Below are 20266 nucleotides of genomic sequence, written 5' to 3'. Positions count from 1 at the left end.
CAACTTGTTATATTCTTTTGCAGATGACTTGGGTGACTCCCACATGCTTCTACACTTTTGACTGATCTTCTGCTGCAGCTATTGATACTATAAACTACAGTCTCATGCAAATCTTGTGTGATGTTCAGATTGTTGGGCTTATGGGCAGAAGAATGAACAATTTCTACACAGAACGACTTGAATCCAGGATTTACACTGATATTTCCTTACAAGTTATAAAAACTAAGACACAGAGGCCCACAGTCCATTTTTTAGGGCAATACATTTAAAGACTCTGCCAAGACGGCACCCTAAAGTCTGAATCAACCCTGTGGAAATTAGACTAAATGCACATCTGCCTAACCTTATCCGTATTGAGAACAAAGGTAGATCTGTGGACGTACCAAGACCCCTCCTCATGCGTGTTGTAAATCAGAAATACCCTAAATGTTAATGTCATCACATGACGTATACGGCCATCTCGGCCATCTCAGCAAGGAGACCCTCAACCTTAAAGGGCAGAGGTTATAGTCAGTATAATCATCTGCTAAAAATCATGAGACATCCTCTCTGATCATTATTCTGCAAACAGCAGCTTAAAAGGATCTATGAACTTTTGACACAATTGCTGAACTCACTCAGATCTGACTTTACACTCACAACGTACATAACATGCATCACATGATGCCTAACTGTGGTTAGAATCATAGAATGTATTATTCTGACCTTGTGCTTACATTATGCACACTTATACAATCTATAATGATGTATATTCAAATTTTTAATGTGTAGTGAATTAACCACAAAGAGTATGTCATGTTTCATATGTAAATGCTGTTTACGTAGAGAATGTTGGTGTTAACAAATGTCATGTCTCTTGCACCGATTTCATTATATAAAAGTCAGGATAAAAGTATACTCTTTTTCTGAGAGGGAAAACTGAGGAAACTTGGAACAAAGAATCATAAATTCTTTATCTTGAGGGGAGGACACTTTGACCAGAGGCCTTCTGAAAAGCCGCCTCTGATTGGCTTAGAGCCAATTATTCGGGGTGTGACCAAACAGAAATGGTTAAAAGACCAGCCTGGACAACCCCTCACCCACTTCTCTGCTCTACGTCTTACACTTCGACCTCTGTCCCAGGAAGTCCCGAGTCTCCCTTGTGGGAGGCCTCGCTTCCGAGGCTCTGCCTGGTCATTCCATCACCCGTCCATCGAACCAAACAATGGCCTCCTGGAACTGAACCAAGCCAAATGACTTCAAAGAACTCCATACGCCAAACAACACACGCAATGCAAGTACAGACTTCCAGACTTTCACTGAAATCTGGTACTTTCTTTAATATAATTTGAGTAACCCAATCTCAAATCACGGCATACTAAAGGAGTTCTCTTTAAGAGCATCATTCCAGCACCAAACTATCCGGCATCCACGATCTTAAACAGAGGTCCAAAACATCAGTGGAGCACAACCAGAATGTTCTATGTACCCAGCCAAAGAACCAAAGCAAGCAATGAAACGCAAGTACACCTCCAGACTTTTGCTAGAAAGTGCTGGTGTTTCATTTATTTAAATACTTCGGGTAACCCGATTGCAAATCAAGGTATACTAAATGAAGTATCGATGGTTCGCAGGGCATGATCTATATATTCCATAAAGTGAAATTTTCTCTGTTACAGATAATTTCCATTCACCTTCTGTTACAGCTCACTCACCAGCCTGTTTTATGTTTGTCTATGTGTGTTAGTTTAGTTTTATGTTGTAGAATAGCAATAAAGTCTTGTTTGCATTAAAAACATTTTTTTAAATGTATTTTATCAAATCATATTGGTCCCTAAAAATTTGTCTATCCTAAAGCTGCATGCTCATAAACATTGTTTATATCTATTTGTGATATTATTTTCAATCACATTGAAAGTATTATTACTGTATGAATTAACATTACGTTCAGATCAACTTATTGCTGGCCGAAGACTTTGATCTAACGTAAAGATTAATTCTTGTATTATTCCCCAAATCAAGATTCCCTTTGAGCTAAATTCCTTGCATTAGTGGTTGGAAAATGATGCAGGTGTAAGCTTACAGCCATAAGATAACCATTAATCAAATTCCCTACAGTTAATTGGTGATGAATGCTGGCAGTTGTAAATATACCCGGTCACAAATTCGCTGATTCCCTACAAGATGTTATTAGATCCATTATTAGAAACTGAATATAAAACTTGTCAGTCTCTAAGCAAGGATACTTTTCTCTTTAGCCTTGTGATGCCACTGAGCTGACTTCAGATCAGTGCTGACTGCTGGGGGATTATGCCTCTAGCATAAGTAGATTATATTCGAATGATTCCAGAACTGTGCTGATTGCTTTGAGTTAGAAGAAGCAGAGATAGTGTTCACTGTGCTCTGTTGGAGTAGGTTAACTCTGGCCCTGAGACACCTTTGAAAACAAGACTGAAAAAATGATCTGTCAGTAAATATTAAGATTCTCAAACAGGGAGAGCATGCTTAGGCATTTGCTTTAAGCTTCTGTGGATGTGGCACAATGCTGTAATTCAAGATTGTTTGTTGCTAGTCTTCCTTGTTGAAGTGGTCTGGAGAGACATAAACAGGAATGAGATTTGTGTGAACTGAGGCAAAAGCCACACATGTCAGGGGAGCAGCAACAGGAATGGTGTTTTGGACTTCTGCAGTCTTTGAGCTCTTACATTTTGTTTTTTAGGATTTTTAAAGGAATATGTCACCCAAAAAAGAAAATAAGCGCTATGAGAGTAGCTCGTTCACGGTGGCTCACTTGTTCACATTAAAAAGTTGAACGCGTGCCACTGTGAACGAGCTTTTCCCATGAATGTGCTATGGTCGTTGAAATTTTTCCTAAAGGATGACTTAAATTTCAGGTTGTTTTTCACCTGTCATATGCTTTAGGAAGACTTGGAATATAACACATGAGTTGCATGGAATACTTTTATGAAACTTTTGGCTCTGTTTTTAAGCTTTAAAGTGAGGCTCTATCCACTGCCATTGTATTGAAAATAGGGGCTGTGGTATTCATTTAACATCTTGTGTTCCACATAAGAAAGAAAATTTGGAACAGCATAAGGGGAATTAAATTATGACAGATTTGTTTTTAATTTTTGGGTAAACTGCATATTCATTCAAAGGTGCGGTCACATTACTGTACACTTCACACTCTGTTCGCTTCCATTCAAACGTACAGGAGAACGGAAATGCAAGTTCATGCGGGGAATAAAATTGCATTCCGCCGCATACAAAATTTCAAGCTTGGTGAATTCTGACCTACAAATCTGGATGACGAGAAGACGTGTGACCAATAGAAGATCAGAATGTCACATGCTAACCTCTTGGCTCAATTCAAAGAATGCATACTTTATTTCAGAGCTGTGTGTTTTTATTGTTGCAGGAAAGTGAATAGACAGTATATTTTAACATTTGATAATTCTATTTGTTATTTTTTAAAACAAGAAGCCCTTGCAAGCAGCCTTTGCAGTGCCGTAATTAGGACCTCTCCATCTCAGAGTCAGCCAACACTCTGTGACAGGTGAGGTGGCAGTAGACATAACTTTAACAAATATCAATTTCATGGTATGAATCACACACCCATGTAACCTTTTAATGCACCCACACACACTCACACTTCATCATCATCCAGGCAAGTATGAAAACACAACTGCCAAAACTGGTGAGTATAGAGCTGTAGAGGCACAATGCTATTATGCAAGAGCTTCCTTGCTGTAGGGTCTATTCAACTAAAACTGAGAAGTGGCTAATTGCTGTTATGGATCCAAGACTGCATAGGGCTCATTATAAGAGAAAGACTCCATGGATGAGGGAGGGAGAGAGAGAGGCCTGCTGCCATACAGCATTCTGCAGCAGCACACATACATAAATACATACACATTGCCAGGCTAATCAATGTCATTCTGACAAATGTCAAGAGTTTTTTTTAACTCAGGACCTGAGAAATCCATTCCTGCCATGTGGAATAATGCCAGTCCCTGCTTCCCCAGAAAGTGTAACTCCAGGGCTGAGGGGCTGCAGAAGCGTTCACTGTTTATATTGTGAAAGCAATTATATGCTATTCCCTAAATGATTGTAGAAATTCCTACTGTCTGGCTGTGAATTTGCTAGCTATTAGCCTTATGTGTCTTATTTTCAACATTGCTGACTCTCTGCTTTCCATGCGAGTTGCCTGTCTCATATTACAGTGTTGATGCTGTGAAAAGGGGTGGGATTACTGTGAGAAGATCTCAACAAGATTCATTAGCCCTGCGACCTGTGAGGATGCAGACTGATCCAGTGTTGGGAAAGTTACTAAAACAAAAAAAGGTTATCCACTACAAATTAATAATTAATTAATTGTAATCAGATTATCACATTACTAATTACTTTTAAGGTTCTTTCTAAAACACTTCACACTTCACTTTTGCTCAACGAATTAAAAATTTCCTCATTGATGCATCAAAGTTACACACAGCACTTGTTTCTTCCTTAAAATGAATAGTTAGAGACTTACTGTAACAGAAATGCAAACAGATGTACATAAGAAAAGAATTCATTTTTAAAATGTTTTCTACTTAATATAATTTTAGAATTATGTTTAACCCAAGTAATGTTCTTAAAAGTAATTAACTTAATTGAAAGTCAGTTATCTGATTACAAGAATTTAAAATGCAATGTGTTACACTTCTTTTTGACTAAAAAAGTAGATTACAGTAATTTGTAATCAGATTACACTCAACACTGGAATAATCATACTGGAAAGTTTGCCACAGGAGGTTGAATTTTTTTGTCTGCTAGAATCGGTCTATGCTTTCCGAATTTCTGAACAGTTCCGGCCCACTATCTTTTTGAACTGTTGCCTTCTGGTAGGCGCTACAGAGCACAGAGTACCAGAACCATCAGGCACAAGAATAGTTTTTTCCCTCAGGCTATCCATCTCATGAACAGTTAAAACTGCCCCAATGAGCAGTAATTATGTGCAATACACAACTTAGTCTATATTTATCCACCATACCCTACCTCTTCTGCCATTATATTCCCTTGCACTGTACATAACCGATTTGTATTTGTATTTGTATTTGTACATCCATATATATATTTTGTCTTATTGTGTATTTCTATATATACTTATATTTTCTATTCACTTTTTATTTTTATTCTATTTTTTTTTTTATTATCTCTGTGTTGTATTTTTTGTACATTGGAAGCTTCTGTCACCAAGACAAATTCCTTGTATGTGTAAGCATACTTGTTAATAAAGCTCATTCTGATTCTCATTCTGAAGTGCCTGAAGCTGGAACTTAAATCACACGACTCACTGTGGAAGCAGAAGACATGAGCTAAAGTTATACAAATGAAACATTTGAAAAGATGTGATGGGAAAGGCACCACAGATCCGATTTTTTTAGAAAGTTTTGAGCAGTGATTACATTAATATAGTCCTAAACCTAACCCAAATGTTTTTCGCCGAGCTGTTCCATCTCGTGCACAGTAGGGTGCTCAGCCTTTTGAAGTATGCCCTTTTGACTACGACCCCGTACCGATGCGTTTGTTGCATGTGCACTACGATTGCTTTGTGATACTCTTTAGGACAGTCAACAGCAGGCACGTGGCAAACAATGTGGACAAATGTGGACTTGTCCACATGTCAAAATATTGAGCTATCATTTCAGTCAATGAGTGATCAGAGTTCTCCTTGTAAAGCTAATCGCAGTCAGTTTGTATGGAAACAAGTAACTGATCCACATACTGAAGTGATTACAGGCCCCGCTGAGCGTTATCACCTACACTAACACTACTCTCACTTGCCAGAAACCTGCTGTTGCATAAAGTGCTCCACACAGAGCCTGTATCTCAGTGTAAGTGGGCACTGTGTATGTGTGGTGGCATTTTTCTGAAAGCTCAAGTGCAAACACACACACACACACACACAGTTAGGCTTTGTGAGAGAGTAGATTTAATGATGGGTGTTCTCTGAGAGAGAAAGGCTGTTATGCAAAGCCACCCTTAATTGTATAATGTGGATAAACAGAGTGGGCTGAGGTTAATGGGAGTGACTACAGCAAAAAATGCAAAACAAATATGTTGCTAATGATCCGTCCCATTTACTACTGCTAAAAACTTTCAGCACAGCATTTAATCATTATGTATGTAATTACATAGCTATTACATGTTTTGGTAACAGCCATGGCATGCTATACATCTATTTGTTTGTTTCTCTCAAAAATGCTTTGTGTTTGTGAGAGACTGTGTCTGCTCACACTGGATTTCCTGAAGTGCTGTCAGTTATAATGTACTCTACATCCTTAGCTAATGAAACCACTGAGACTGTACATGAAATATCCAAACATCATTCTCTCATACATCATGGTCAATTGATAAAACCTTGCCTAAATATCGACAGCGGCTATTAAAGTAATGCATTTTACTTTGCCCAATGGGACACATTCATTGATTGTACTCAGTGTAGACTTCTCTGTCTTTCTGCCCTTGTACTGTTCTTTTATCAAACACAGTGGATGGTTAAATGTTTTGTTCAGTTTCATTATAAGCTGTACATTTAATTTTTATGGTATTTTAGTACATAAACACTATTAAATGAAAAAAGCTATATATTAAATATCTGATGCTAGCCAACCTCTCGTGTGACTTTAGCGTTAAGGTGCCTGTAAAGGAACTGGACTGTCTCATAATTTCATTATTCACACACATACACTCACACACAAAGCAGATTGGATTAACAACATTTTCTCTACCACAGTTTCACCCCCAGACAAAGTAAAAGACCTAGTGTGGTGGTATGGCATAAATGTCCGTGTAGCAGTCTTCATGTAAACCTTGAATGTTGATTCAGACTTCAATTCATCCTTGAATCCCTAAAGTATGACAGGGCACGTGTTGCTCCTGAGTGTTAGTAATAAAAGTTGAGGAACATTTTCAATAATTTTCATGGATTAATGTGTATTATATGCTTATTAAATGTCTGTCTGGCATGCTTGATTCTGATTAGGTTATGCCTAAACTGCAGTTAAATATGCTTACAAGTCCCAGACAACATCCAAGTAAAGGTCCTATTAAAGCTAGCTACAGAGGTCTGTAGATTACAATATAATGCTTATAGTAGTATTTAAAACCTGAGGAATATTTTTGCATTTAAAAAAGGTTTAATATTTTAAAGGAATATTGTAGCAAATAGGCTAAATCTTTTTTTTTTTTTTTTTGTCCTGTCATAATGAGATCATACATAAGGACTTCTATGACAGATTTGCAGTACAATTTTGAAAAATAAATGAACCAATCCTGATTTTTGCATCCTGATTCAGTTTATTTTTTTCTGCTGTGTCTTTCATAAAATAACTGAAATACAACAAAACAATATTCAACTTTAGCAGGACTGCATGCTACTGATTATTTGCTTCAAAAAGTCACAGTAGGATGTAATTGGACACCATAATAGACTCTAAAGGAATAGTTTACCCAAAAATTTAAATTCTCTCATTTACTCACCCCATGCCATCGCAGATGTGAATGACTTTCTTTTTCTGCTGAACACAAATGAAGATATTTAGAAGAATATCTCAACTCTGCAGGTCCTCACAATGCAAGTGAATGGTGACCAACATTTTTAAGCTCCAACAGCACCTAAAGGTAGCATAAAAGTAATCCATAAGACTTCAGTGGTTTTATCCATGTTTTCTGAAGTGATATGATAAGTGTGGGTCAGAAACAGATCAATATTAAAGTTTTACTATAAATCTTCACTTTCACTTTAACATTCTTCTTTTGTTTTTGCCGATTTGCATTCTTTGTGCATATCGCCACCTACTGGGCAGAGAGGAGACTTTATAATAAAAAAGACTTTAATATTTATCTCACCATGTTTCTCACCCACACCTATAATATCGCTTCTAGAGATATGGATTTAACCACTGGAGTCATATGGATTACTTATATGCTGCCTTTATGTGCTTTTTGGAGCTTCATCATTTTGGTCATCATTCACTTGCATTGTATGGACCTACAGAGCTGAAATATTTCTCTAAAAATCTTCCTTTGTGTTTTGCAGAAGAAAGAAAGTCATACACATCTGGGGTGTCATGAGGGTGAGTACATGATGAGAGAATTTTCATTTTTGGGTGAACTATTCCTTTAACCCTGTAGGATAACTGAATTTGTAGACATTTAAAGGAGTGCAGTCAGCAAATAGTTGAGAAAGAAGTACTCATTCACTAAATTCGTTCCACACACTTTGAAGTATACATACTGTATATAGGCAGTTTTGATAGAGATACAAAACACAGGGAGTAAGTACAATCTTTTAGCTAAACATTCAAGTGTCTTTCAAGGAACCAAAGTATGTCTGTCAATGAAACAGTGGAACTGAACTGTTTGCTCATGCAAATGTATTTTTTAATTGTTGAAAACATTAATAAGCTAACTCAAGTCTTCATCAAAGAAATCATCTGACAGGGTAGAATAAAGCTTTTTTCATTGTTTTAGTTATTATTTATGTTACACATTATTGAAATTAACAAGGACACATGGGAATGTCAAATAGATAAGCTCAAAAATATAACAACTCTATTTGATCAAAGAAACATTTGAGTTTAATCTTTTTTGTAGCCAATAACCCTTTTATGCTGCTAAGAACTCTTTTGAGATGCCTAGATGAACTTGAAGAACCCTTTTAGTTTGTACTGGGTTCTCTGAGTGCTCATGGTTCTACCCAGGACCATTTGTCAGTCACAGGACCCTTGAAGTACATTTTTAAGAGTGCATATTTGCATAACTATCTTCTGTCCGCTGCTGAGTATCCTGGAATGTTATAAGCACAACTGAAGAGGATGAAAGTGGAAGCTTTTTCAGCTTTATAACTTTGAAAACAAATGGACTGTATGTTGTTTTGCTGCCAGTAAGTGAACACTATAAAAAGCTCAGCTGAAAGGATGTTTTGAATGTCATTTACTCTTAGATACTTAGCTGTGTGCTCATGTCCGTTGGTAAAAGGATGTTCATCATTACATTAAGTTAGCTTAACTTTACATTTAGTGCAGCAGTTTTGTTTTTGATCAGTTTAATTATTTATCTCTTGCTCTTTCTTTCTCACATCTGACCACCTGCTCGGATACCTACAATGTAAAAACAAACCTATAGAATCTACTCAATAAAATTGAGGTAACAATTTGCACTCAATTTGTTTGGGTAGATTTCATCCCATATTTTGAGTAAAAAGTTCCCAAATTTAACAGCTATGACACACTAAAATAAATTAGGTAAATGAAGTAAATCTTTATTGTTAGAAGGCAACTGTTTATCTACTTAATTATTATTCAGACCTGCAAACTCACAAGAGGTGAAAAAGGTGACATGTTTATGAAATAAATCCCTGTAGGGGGGTCTTGGGGCATCCTCCCCCAGAATAGATTTTTTGAGATTTTAACATGTAAACAAAGCATTCTGGTGAATTCTGACAAGAAAATAAAGGGAAAAGACAACATCTGCTTCAAGTAAAAAAAACATTTATTGACACCACTTCACTTGAACTTTTTGGCACACCAACCACAACTTGCTGGTCAAAAATGTATTTATTTATTCAGTCTTTTGGCTTGCACAAGTCTTTCAAGTGCCTGTTTTTGCTGCTTAGCAATATGCCTCTTTCTTGCAACATTTTCTTCCTCTTCGTCTTCAAGCCTTTTCTCTGCAGCATTTGTAGATGGCTGGCAGTCAAACTCCATCCTCCTCTCTCGGACTCTGAGCAAATTCTTTTGTCGCTGGGCCTTGTCTCTTGTTCCTGCCGAATTGATGTTGCTGCACAGCCGCCTGTCTACTGTCCCAAACTTAACATCATCCCTACTGAACATCTCTATGGCACACTGCTTCCTGGACTGCAAAGTGTATTTCACAGTCTGGATGGCACTAAATGTAGCAATGTTCATGCTGGTGCTTCTGGGGTCTATGATGTCGCCCATCAGATTGAAAGACGATTCCACCAAGGGACCATGGAAGATGGACATGGCAGCTTTTACAGCTTGGCACAGGCGTGGATATTTTCCTGTTTCAAAGACAGAGACCCACCATGTCACAACATCATCTCCCTCTTTGAAAGTGGGCAGGGTTTGGTCCACACTATACTGAAGAATCTCCTGGTGAGTGGCAGCATCAGGTGGCAGCATGTGACTCATCATTTGTGTGAGCTTCTTCAGTTCAAACCCAGTCTGAGATTGCCCTCTCACAACTGGATCCATGGCAGACAAACACTGCAGGGTCTTGCTGTGCAAAGGCAACTTTTTCTGCAGGTATTTGGCACATGTAGTGTATGCCCTGGAGACTTGTTGAAGGAATGGCTTCAGCAGCTGAAACAGAGATCAACTAGAATAAGCACACATACACTACTGTACATATAATGATACAAACCCAGCAGAGGCTCCAAATTAATCATTTTATTTACTCACAGAGTATTGTAGATGTGACACTCTGAATCGATCAGCATCCCATCCCACATACATCTCTTTCACAGGCAGCAGTTTGCCATCAAAGTCCAGAGTAGCCAGAGCTTTGGGTATTGGGTTCAGGTGTTCAGACTGAACAAAGCAGGCAAGGAATTTTGTGAAAACTTGCAGCTGTTTGTCATGCAGTTTATGGACAAGTGTCTGACTGCCCTGTGAGGAAAATAATATGAAGTTATGGTTTAATGTACAAAAATGCACACAAGTAATACATAATAATTCAAGACTTCAGAAAGGCCTAATAGGATTCACTTAGCATCATCTCAATTTGAAAAAGCATTAAACAACATGTCTAAGGACCCTGTGCTCAAATAAAGTGTTCTAAGTAATTATTAGACATGAGATTGCTATAATTTCTTTTCTGGAGCCAGCCACCACAGAATTGTTACATTTTTATCATCATAATCCAATTGTCATAATTTGGGATTTTAAAACATATCAGCTGGCTTCAGGGCTCCTTTTTCATCATCATAAAAGTTTGTTAAGGCTGACCCCAAATGCATCCGTCAACTTTAAAAAATCCGCCAGAGCCAGTGTTTCGGTTTAAAGCAAAGACTCCAGCGTACTTGCTGATCGGAAAATACTAGAGACGTCCTCTGCCTCACATGACACCTGCTATTGCGGCAGCTAATTACATGATATATGATCAAAGTGAAGCTTATATTAAATATTAAGCTAATATTAAACACCCAAATTGTTGTTTTGTGACTTTGAAACAAAAAACTGTTTTCTCGTTTTCATTGTTGCTGGGTTTTCGAGCCGGGGGATCTCCAAACTGGATCGTGCAACCTTAAAGTCCAGGGCCCCCCCTGGTAGTCAAGGGCCCCTGGGCACTGGCCCCATTGGCCCGGTCAGTAATCCATCCCTGTGTATTATTATATGAATATATAATTAAAATTAAGTATTAGACTAAAAGTACACCTGTAAAATCTATTTTCTTTTCTCTTTACATCACTATAACTGTCCTAAAATGTACCTCATACATTCCCTTCTAAAGGGAATTTGTTACCGTCAAGACCCATTGGCTGCATGCTAGGTAGGACACGTCCTTTGAAGGCTGCAGTATGCTGTGCATCCTCCTTTAAACAAATCTCGTTTAAACGAGACGGACTTCGTAGGAAAACACATGAAAATAGACTAAAGACAAGCAAATTAAGAAAACATCAATTTGACATTAAGGAATCTCACTACTCAAGGTAAGTATAAAAATTATGAAGTTCTTTCATTATCAAAAATAAATAAATAAAGCAATAAATCAATAAATAAAATTGAAAGTGTATAGGAGAGAAATAGATGAAAGGCATTCAGGAAAACTGAATGTTGAAAATTGTGACATTAATTATCCAGCATACCACACTGACAGTTTTACAGCTAATTTCTCTGTTCTGATCGCCAAAACCTGTCTGTTCTCAGATAGCGCATCAACCGTGTCTCTCTCTCTCTCTCTCTCTCTCTCTCTCTCGACCACACAGTCACTACGAGAGTTATTCCTTAAAGCAGCTTCGCTAGCGGTTTCACTCATTTCAGTTATGCACATCACGCTAATGGCAGCTACTATATTTTAATCACCAATGTAGATTTTTACACGCATTTACAGGCACCAATTTTGGACCCTACAGTCCGCTATTAAAGATAAATTGACCGACTACAAATTGTAGAGATGGCTACAAACTTAAATTCCTGGTCTAACACAGAAGCACCCCGACTACAAATCTTGTGAAAGATCTTACCATTAAATAAGTTAACATTTGCATTCATGATATCATACACAGCGACATGTTAAACAAAAATCTTACCAGCAGCTCCACAATCTCCGGTCCTGCCGACACGGATGAATCCCGAGATTCCCGCCTGGATGCTGATGCATGCGCACTTTGCGGTGCAGGGCTAATATTTTGGGGTATATTTTACTTTATTTTTTTATGTTGCAGTTATTACTGTTTACAAATAGGTAGTGTAGATAGAATTTACCCAATATTATATATTTCACTTGCTGACTAATATACTTAAAGGAATAGTTCACCCAAAAATGAAAAATTGCTGATAATCCAAGATGTTTCTTTCTTCATCAAAACAGAATTTAAGACTTTTAGGATTTCATTTCAGGCCTCCATCTCTAAACAATGCAAGTGAATGTACTCCATTTTTTCGACAGTCCAAAATGCATATTTAGGGAGCATCAAAATAATCACACGACTGCAGTCGACAAATAAAATTCTTCTGAATGCAAACGATTGATTATTTTTAGAAACAAAACAATACTTATGTACTTTTTAACTACAAATGTTCACTTCCGTACATCTCTGTGATGTGCGCTCATGAGAGGGATGATGTAAGCTTGTTGGTAAGGTCACGCTTCACATCAGGAAGCGCGTCATTGTTTACATTGTTTTTTTATTATTATAATTTTTATTTGAAAATTATTTTTTATTTTATTTTATATTGTTTTGGACTGTTTTGGTTTGTGAATGGCACAAGTTTCTCTTGTAAACTCCTCCATGTGATGCGTGACCTTACCAACGAGTGTACGTCATCCCTCTCATGAGCGCAAGTCACAGAGATGTATGGAAGCGAACATTTGCATTATTTTGATGCACCCTAAATATGCATTTTGGACCATCAAAAAATTTAGTTCATTCACTTGCATTGTTTAGAGGAGGAGGCCTGAAATGAAATCCTAAAAAAACTCAGATATATCTTGGATGGCCTGAGGGTGAGTAAATTATCAGCAAATTTTCATTTTTGTGTGAACTATTCCTTTAAGTAAAATTTCACTGATTTGCATGGGTTGTATTTACCATCCTCCAGTATAATTTTTTACAGTGTATCTCTCTTTTGGAGGTGAATAATGATCCTCATACAAACACACCTCTCAAACAGAGAGAGCACGCTACACTTAGAGCCACTGAGAGCATTACATAATAACCTAAATGGGTGGAAATATAAAAAAGTGGAGAGAGAGAGAGAAACAGAAGAGTTTTGATGGAGAGACAGGTTGAGATTTAGAATTCTGTGGCTCTGTGTGTTGCTGATTTTTTCTACAATATTCATATGAGAAAACATGCATGCATGCTTGTAAGCAGAGGTGTAGTCAAGACCAGACCCTCCAAGACACAGACCCAGACCAAGACCACGTTTATATGGTCTCGAGACGTCTTGAGACCAAGACCACAAGATCAAGACCCCACCTCTGCTTGTTAGTATTCCAAAATCAGACAGGAGAGCTCATTCTTATGGTAAGCGAGCTGCAGTCGATTATGGCAGAACTAACTGGAGGATAAAGTTTGAAAAAGTTTTCCTGACATTGCCACTGTCAAGGCTAAAAGTTACTACCATTTCTATTCCCCAAGTTATTATGTCCACAAATAAAACTAACCCGACTAGCTAAGACTTTTTCTTTTTAGGCATTTTTTTTTTTCAGGTAGGGTTTGGTGGAGGAGAAAGTGCTCCAGAGGGCAGTCTGCATAGTGATCTGTATTGAAATCCCTTTGAAGCAAGTTCACTCTGCGGCCATCTTGGCAACCCCCTAGGGCAGTTATTTTCTGTTTAGGCTATAGGCATGCAAACTGTTGGCTAAGTTTACATTTCATTAATGTATACAAATCAACAATAAAACCTGATGCTATCATAAATGTAACTTCTTTTGCTAATTTATTCTGGTTGGGCCAGCTGGCATGCATTCTAAAGAGAGAGAAAAAAAAATACAGTGCCTTTACCAAAAAGGCAATTGGCTCTTTAAACTAAAAGGTAAGGGCCGAAACATACTCTACGCAAGTACGTGAAAGCATATGCATCTTGCAACGCAAGCTCGATTTCACGCTTTGTTGCATTCTGAAATATGTCAGACCGCAATTCATAACTTAACGCAACTACGCGTTGAATTCTCAAAGTTTCCGCAAGGGATGCTTTAGCGAGATTAGTGTGAACTACCAAGCACTACGTGAGTTTTCTCTTTCAACTCAACTACTGTCATGGTGGAGCAAAAGTTTGAAGAGAATATTGCCGAGAAAATAAGTTAAAGTCAATATATTAATAGCAACTTACCTAACTAATAACACATCCAGTTTAATTGCACAGATGTTTGAAGGTAACTCTATTGCCCCCTTGAGTACTCAGATTTGTTCCCGCCACAGTAACTCAAGAACGCACGTTAAGCATGTTCAACTGGACCGCGCGTTGGCGATGTGGTGGCCAAGCACTCGCATCTGCGTTTATGTACTTGCATATAGTAAGTTTCGGCCTTAAGACTCATGAAAATGAAGTGACTGTGGCGCAATTTTTGCAAAATGACATTTATGACACGTCACGGCCATTTTTTAGGTGAAATGTCCACTTTGTGGCACTAAAATCATGTTAAATATTCTTCCAAGCAGATGAGGTTTACTCTATCGAGTTTTAAAGCAAGAAAACCTACCTCCCTATCCTAAACATTAAACCTAAACCTAACCGATAGTGTCATAAAAGAAAATGTTAGTTGAAATATGCATTGCTGAAGCAACTACGTCATTTTATTGTGCTTCTATGACACTTTCGGCTCATGTGTCAACTCACATGCTATTCTGGACTCGTTCTCTGGTGCTTTGCATCGCAAGTGCAATGCTCTTATCAACTAACCTACTGCACAATTACATCACGCCTGAACAAGCTTGTGTGAACGTTAAAATGAATTGCCTTAAAAGTCATGGGCAATAAGAAAAGTGTTTAGATGTTATAAGACATTACATTGGTGAGGAAAAGAGCAAAAATAGTTTATTAACTGATAATCTACCTATGATTTGTGTGAAAATGAAAAAAAGTTGTTGTAGCTCCATAGTACATTTTTCCCATTAATTTTCTTCGAATGGTCCATCTTGTCCTCCTCTGGTTAGATTTAGTTAATGAATCTATTGAATGTGAAATATGGACAAGCATTCTAAAAGTTCTTCCTAAGTAGTGTTCTCTCTCTCTCTCTCTCTCTCTCTCTCTCTCTGTCTCTCTCGCTCTCTTTTTCTTTCTCTCTCTCTCTCTCTGTCTCTCTCTCTCTCTCCTATGTAAAGAGGTATGATGTAAGGGAGCATGTCGTTCTTTTTCATCAAAGCAGCTTCTTAATCCAATTTAGGCCAACAAGAGAAATAGAGGTGTATATTGAATGGAATCTATTTCTGCCAAACCCATATACCCTCAGTCTTTGGCTTAATGCACCTCTGAATCAAACACTAAAGTGCCCATCAGCCACTCATGGGATATTTTAGTCAGTGGTGACTCTTTCACTTCAAGATAAGAGAAGCTGAGCTGTAGACTGAATGGTTGGCTTTTAAATCAACCACATAAAGTTGATTTACATGGATACTTTACAGAGGTTTTATAGCCTTGATAAACATCAACAGAACAAGCCAGTAAGAGAATTAAGAAAGACATTTTCTAGGTCAGCAATTCAGTTTTATTGGTAAACTTTATCAGTTGTTTGTACACACACACACACACACACACACACACACAAAAAAGAAAACTAAAAAGAAAATATAATAATCATACATAATTAAAACTAAACTTCTCTCTCCACAGCCCCTCCCCAAAACGCTAAATAACTGCCCCATTTCCTATCAAACAAATCCCAAAAGTCCAGCATTCTACTTGACACCTCCTCGAAAGCTGCCACCCTTCCCATCTCCGCACACCACTCCGGAAATGAGGGCGCTCATCCGACTTCCATCCCCTTAAAATAATCTGCCTGCCAATCATAACACTGGTCAGAACTCAATTTTTTATGTGTTTTTTCCCCCAAATTTATGACCACCCCATCGCCCAAAATAGTCTGGGGCAAAATGAAATTTGAGTGCCCAATACAAATATAAATACATATAAAACTCTGAAACTTCAACCAAAATTCTTGGATCTTAACACACCACCAAAAAACATGGGTTGTGTTTCCATCTTCTGATTGGCATCGCCAGCAGGTGGGTGTGTCTTTAAGACCAAGTCTATACAATCTAGAGGGTGTCCAATAGAATCTATGTAAATTCTTGAACTGCATAAGGTGCACCCTTGCGTCTCTAGATGCAGACTTGACATTTTTTAGAATCCTAGCCCACACTCCTTCCTCCAAAACCAAGTTTAAATCTTTCTCTCATAATCTCTTGATTGAACTTAAAGCTCCATCCCCCAGACTCTGAATTAGCAGGGAGTAATACACTGATGCCTCATGACCTTTTCCAAAAGCAGTAATAACCTCTCCCAGAGTATCTGCTACTTTAGTGGGGTGTGTGCTACTCCCAAAAATAGTACAGAGCTGGTGGTGCAGCTGTAAATATCTATAGAACTGAGATCTGGGAATCCCAAAATGTTGAACCAAATTTTCAAAGGATCTCATCTCTCCACTCTCATATAGGTCACCGAGTGTAGTAACCCCCCTCACAATCCACTCTGACCAGCAGAAAGGGGACTTATTAATACATAATTTAGGGTTCAGCCATATGCTCGAGGCAACATTTAAATAAATGTCTGAATTAAACACAAAGGACTCTTTTGTCCATACTGAGTGCAAATGCGAGATAACGGGGTGTAACTTAACTTCTCCAATTAGTTTGATAGAAAGGCTTTGCAATGGCAAAATAGGGGCAAGAACTTCCTGTTCAGTACAAAACTAGGGAGGGGCTCTCTCAGGTGGAAGCAACCAATGAGCCAAATGTCTGAGACCAAATGCATAATAATAAAATCTTGGGTAGGCCTAGCCCACCTTTGTCAATCGGCCTATGTAACTTATTGAAATGTAATCGAGGACACTTACCATTCCAAATGAAGGACTTCGCTATGCTATCAAATTGCTTGAAATAAGAGAGAGGGACATCTACAGGGAGAGATTGTAGCAGGTAGTTAAATTTTGGAATACAATTCATTTTAATAACATTAACCTTCCCAATCATAAATAAATGTTATGAAGCCCACCTGCCCACATCGCTCGAAAACCTTTTTATTAAGGGGTCAAAATGAACTCTAACTAAACCACACAAATTTGCTGGGAATAAAATGCCCACGTTCTTAATGCCCTGTTTGGGCCACTGGAAGGTGCCTGGCTGGAAAGCTGTTACTGGGCAATACGCTGTCAGAGCCAAAGCTTCGGATTTAGACCAACTGACTCTGTATCCTCAGAACTCAGAAAAGGAATTAATAATTCTGTGGAGGCAAAGCATAGATCTAATGGGGTTGGAGACGAATAATAAAATATCATCTGCGTAAAGCAAAAGCTTATGCGCCATACCTTTCACCACCACCCCTGAAAAATCATCTTCCCTTCTTATCGCGGCTGCTACTGGTTCCAGGGCAAGACAGAACAATAATGGGGAAAATAATCTGAAATTAATACATTTGTTTGTACCGCCGCTACCGGGTGTCTTTAAAGTAACTTAATCCATCCAATAAAAGTATTCCCGAACCCGTATATTTCCAAAATCTTTTTCAGCGTCAAGTGAGATGGCAGGGACCAGAGTCTGATTATTCGCCACTGACCTCATGATATTGATGAAACACCTAATGTTATCAGAAGAGCTGTGGCCCCGAATAAACCCCACCTGATCTATATGTATAAGAGATGTCATAACTTTACTTAATCGGTTAGCCAGGATTTCTAGCTGGATCAGGGAAATTGGACCGTAACTCTTACACTCACTTAGATCTTTGTCCTTTTTAAGAATCAGACTGATCCGGGCTTGTGCCTTGGTTGGAAGAAGCTTTCCATTCTTTTTTTTAATTTATTTTTTATTTTATTTTCTCCCCAATTTGGAATGCCCAATTCCCAGTGCACTCTAGGTCCTCGTGGTGGCATAGTGACTCTCCTCAATCCAGGTGGTGGAGGACAAATCTCAGTTGCCTCTGTGTCTGAGACCGTCAACCCGCGCATCTTATCACATGGCTTGTTGAGCTTGTTACCGCGGCTTCAAGCCATCCACTGCAGCATCCACACACAACTCACCACGCGCCCTACCGAGAACCACACATTATAGCGACCAGGAGGAGGTTACCCCATGTGATTCTACCCTCCCTAGCAACCGGGCCAATTTGGTTGCTTAGGAGACCTGGCTGGGGTCACTCAGCACGCCCTGGGATTCAAACTCGCGAACTCCAGGGGTGGTAGTCAGCGTCTTTACTCGCTGAGCTACACAGGCCCCCAGCTTTCCATTCTTTAGTGATTCCATATAAACTTCTAACAAAAGTGGAGCCAGTTCTGTAGAATAAGATCTAAAAAATTCAACGGCAAAGCCATCTGTCTGATCTGACCCCTAAGAACCGTCTTAAGTGCCTCCCAAGCCACACCCACAGAGGACACAGAGGACCAGTTGGTCTCCATATAAACATTGATTTCAGCCTTTAATATTTGTTGGAATTCAGGATTTTGCAAAAGGGATACATTAAAATGGCAACTATATGATTTATTTTTCTCCGTATGTGGCAACATCTCTAAACTCGCCAGGGCGTGATCTGAGACTAAGATGTTTCCAATTGAGCAATCAACAACAGATAAAATGATGGACTTAGATATAAAAATAAATAATCTTAATAATCTGTTCTAGAATAAATCTTATGGACCGATGAAAAACATTTATAGTCCCTACCAGATGGGTTCAAAAGTCTCAAAACATCTGTAAGACCAAGATTTTTACACATCCTGTGAAGCGTCAATGTTGCTCTAGGGGGCTTACACACTTTTGCTTCACTATGATCAAGGACTGAGTCCATCAATAGATTAAAGTCTCCCAAAATTATATCATGAGGGGTGACAGCGGCTTGCAACATACCTTCAAGATCTATAAAAAAGCCCTGATCATCAGCGTTAAGTGTGTAAATATTAACCAGAATCAACCTTTGCCCATGAATTTCTGCTAAAACAATAATGACTCTTCCTAATTTTAATCTTTAATCTGTTTAAGATATTTGAATTGTAGATGCTTACTTATCAGTGTAATGACTCCCCTGTTCTTACTTGAGGCAGCACTAAAGAATACATGTCCACCCCATATTTTTCAGCTTCCTGCGAGGAAAGATGTGTTTCTTGAAGAAACATTGTATCATATTTCGTACTTTTAAGAAGAGAAATAACTTTCCTTCTTTTTATGGGTTGCCCCAACCCATTCACATTCTATGTGGAGATAGACAATCCACTCATATTAACATTTGACATTTTAACATATTCGAAAAAATAGATTGTGTGTCAAAAATACAATTATAAAGACCACATTCCACATTAGTGAAACAATAAAACCCCAAACTTACCCCCGAACCAAACAAACAGTAAAAAGAAAAATGTGCGCATTAACCCCATGCATGACAGCGCCAACCGGTGTCCATCCTTCTAAACTCAAACAGTCCATGTACGCCTACGAGAGCCCCCATGACAACTTTGCCGTCGGATTGCTCAAGTCCGGTGTTTCTATACAAATTTTGTAAAACAGAATTACATAACAGAAGATAATCTATAAAACAAACTCCAGCCAATAGGCAGAATAAACACAAAGAACATGTAGATTCATCCACATAACTGTCCCAAAGGTATGTTCCTCCACAAAACAAACTCCAGCCTCTAGCGGAACCAGCACACACATAAAAAAATAAAAAAAATAAATATATATTTTTAAATAAAATAATAAAAAAAGGCCATTCAGTTTCCTCGGACAGTCAGACGAATGTTCAGTGAGCCGGCCCATTCAACTGCTATATGAGTGCAACAAATGACCCAATCACTCCAATGTCTTGCAAGAACTACTCCACAAAACAAACTCCAACAAATAGGA

At 38.3% G+C, this 20266-nt stretch overlaps 2 protein-coding genes across 3 annotated transcripts in view; one reads left to right on the top strand and one right to left on the bottom strand.

The window, feature by feature from the left end:
• ambra1a (autophagy/beclin-1 regulator 1a) overlaps nucleotides 1-5208 on the top strand; it is a 125702-nt gene extending 120494 nt beyond the window's left edge. The window contains exon 19 of the mRNA XM_051656101.1: nucleotides 24-5208. Coding sequence (XP_051512061.1) covers nucleotides 24-61 — 38 coding nt within the window. The 3' untranslated portion in view covers nucleotides 62-5208. The remainder of the gene's footprint in view (nucleotides 1-23) is intronic.
• A 4135-nt stretch (nucleotides 5209-9343) lies between these two features.
• The window catches only part of LOC127416743 (uncharacterized), a 41265-nt gene continuing 30342 nt past the window's right edge, over nucleotides 9344-20266 (bottom strand). Inside the window, exons 3-4 of one of the 2 annotated variants that reach the window (XM_051656277.1) lie at nucleotides 10449-10655; nucleotides 9344-10349 (exon numbers count right to left, since the gene is read on the bottom strand). In XM_051656277.1, coding sequence (XP_051512237.1) covers nucleotides 9582-10349; nucleotides 10449-10502 — 822 coding nt within the window. In that variant the 5' untranslated portion in view covers nucleotides 10503-10655 and the 3' untranslated portion in view covers nucleotides 9344-9581. Of the gene's footprint in view, nucleotides 10350-10448; nucleotides 13220-20266 lie in introns of those variants that run through there. The other variant, XM_051656266.1, reaches the window with a different exon arrangement.

This window comes from Myxocyprinus asiaticus, chromosome 2 (genome assembly GCF_019703515.2).
Source record: "Myxocyprinus asiaticus isolate MX2 ecotype Aquarium Trade chromosome 2, UBuf_Myxa_2, whole genome shotgun sequence".
Taxonomy (NCBI): Eukaryota; Metazoa; Chordata; class Actinopteri; order Cypriniformes; family Catostomidae; genus Myxocyprinus; species Myxocyprinus asiaticus.
Note: the sequence above shows the minus strand (reverse complement) of the source record. Positions and strands in the feature narration are given on the sequence as shown.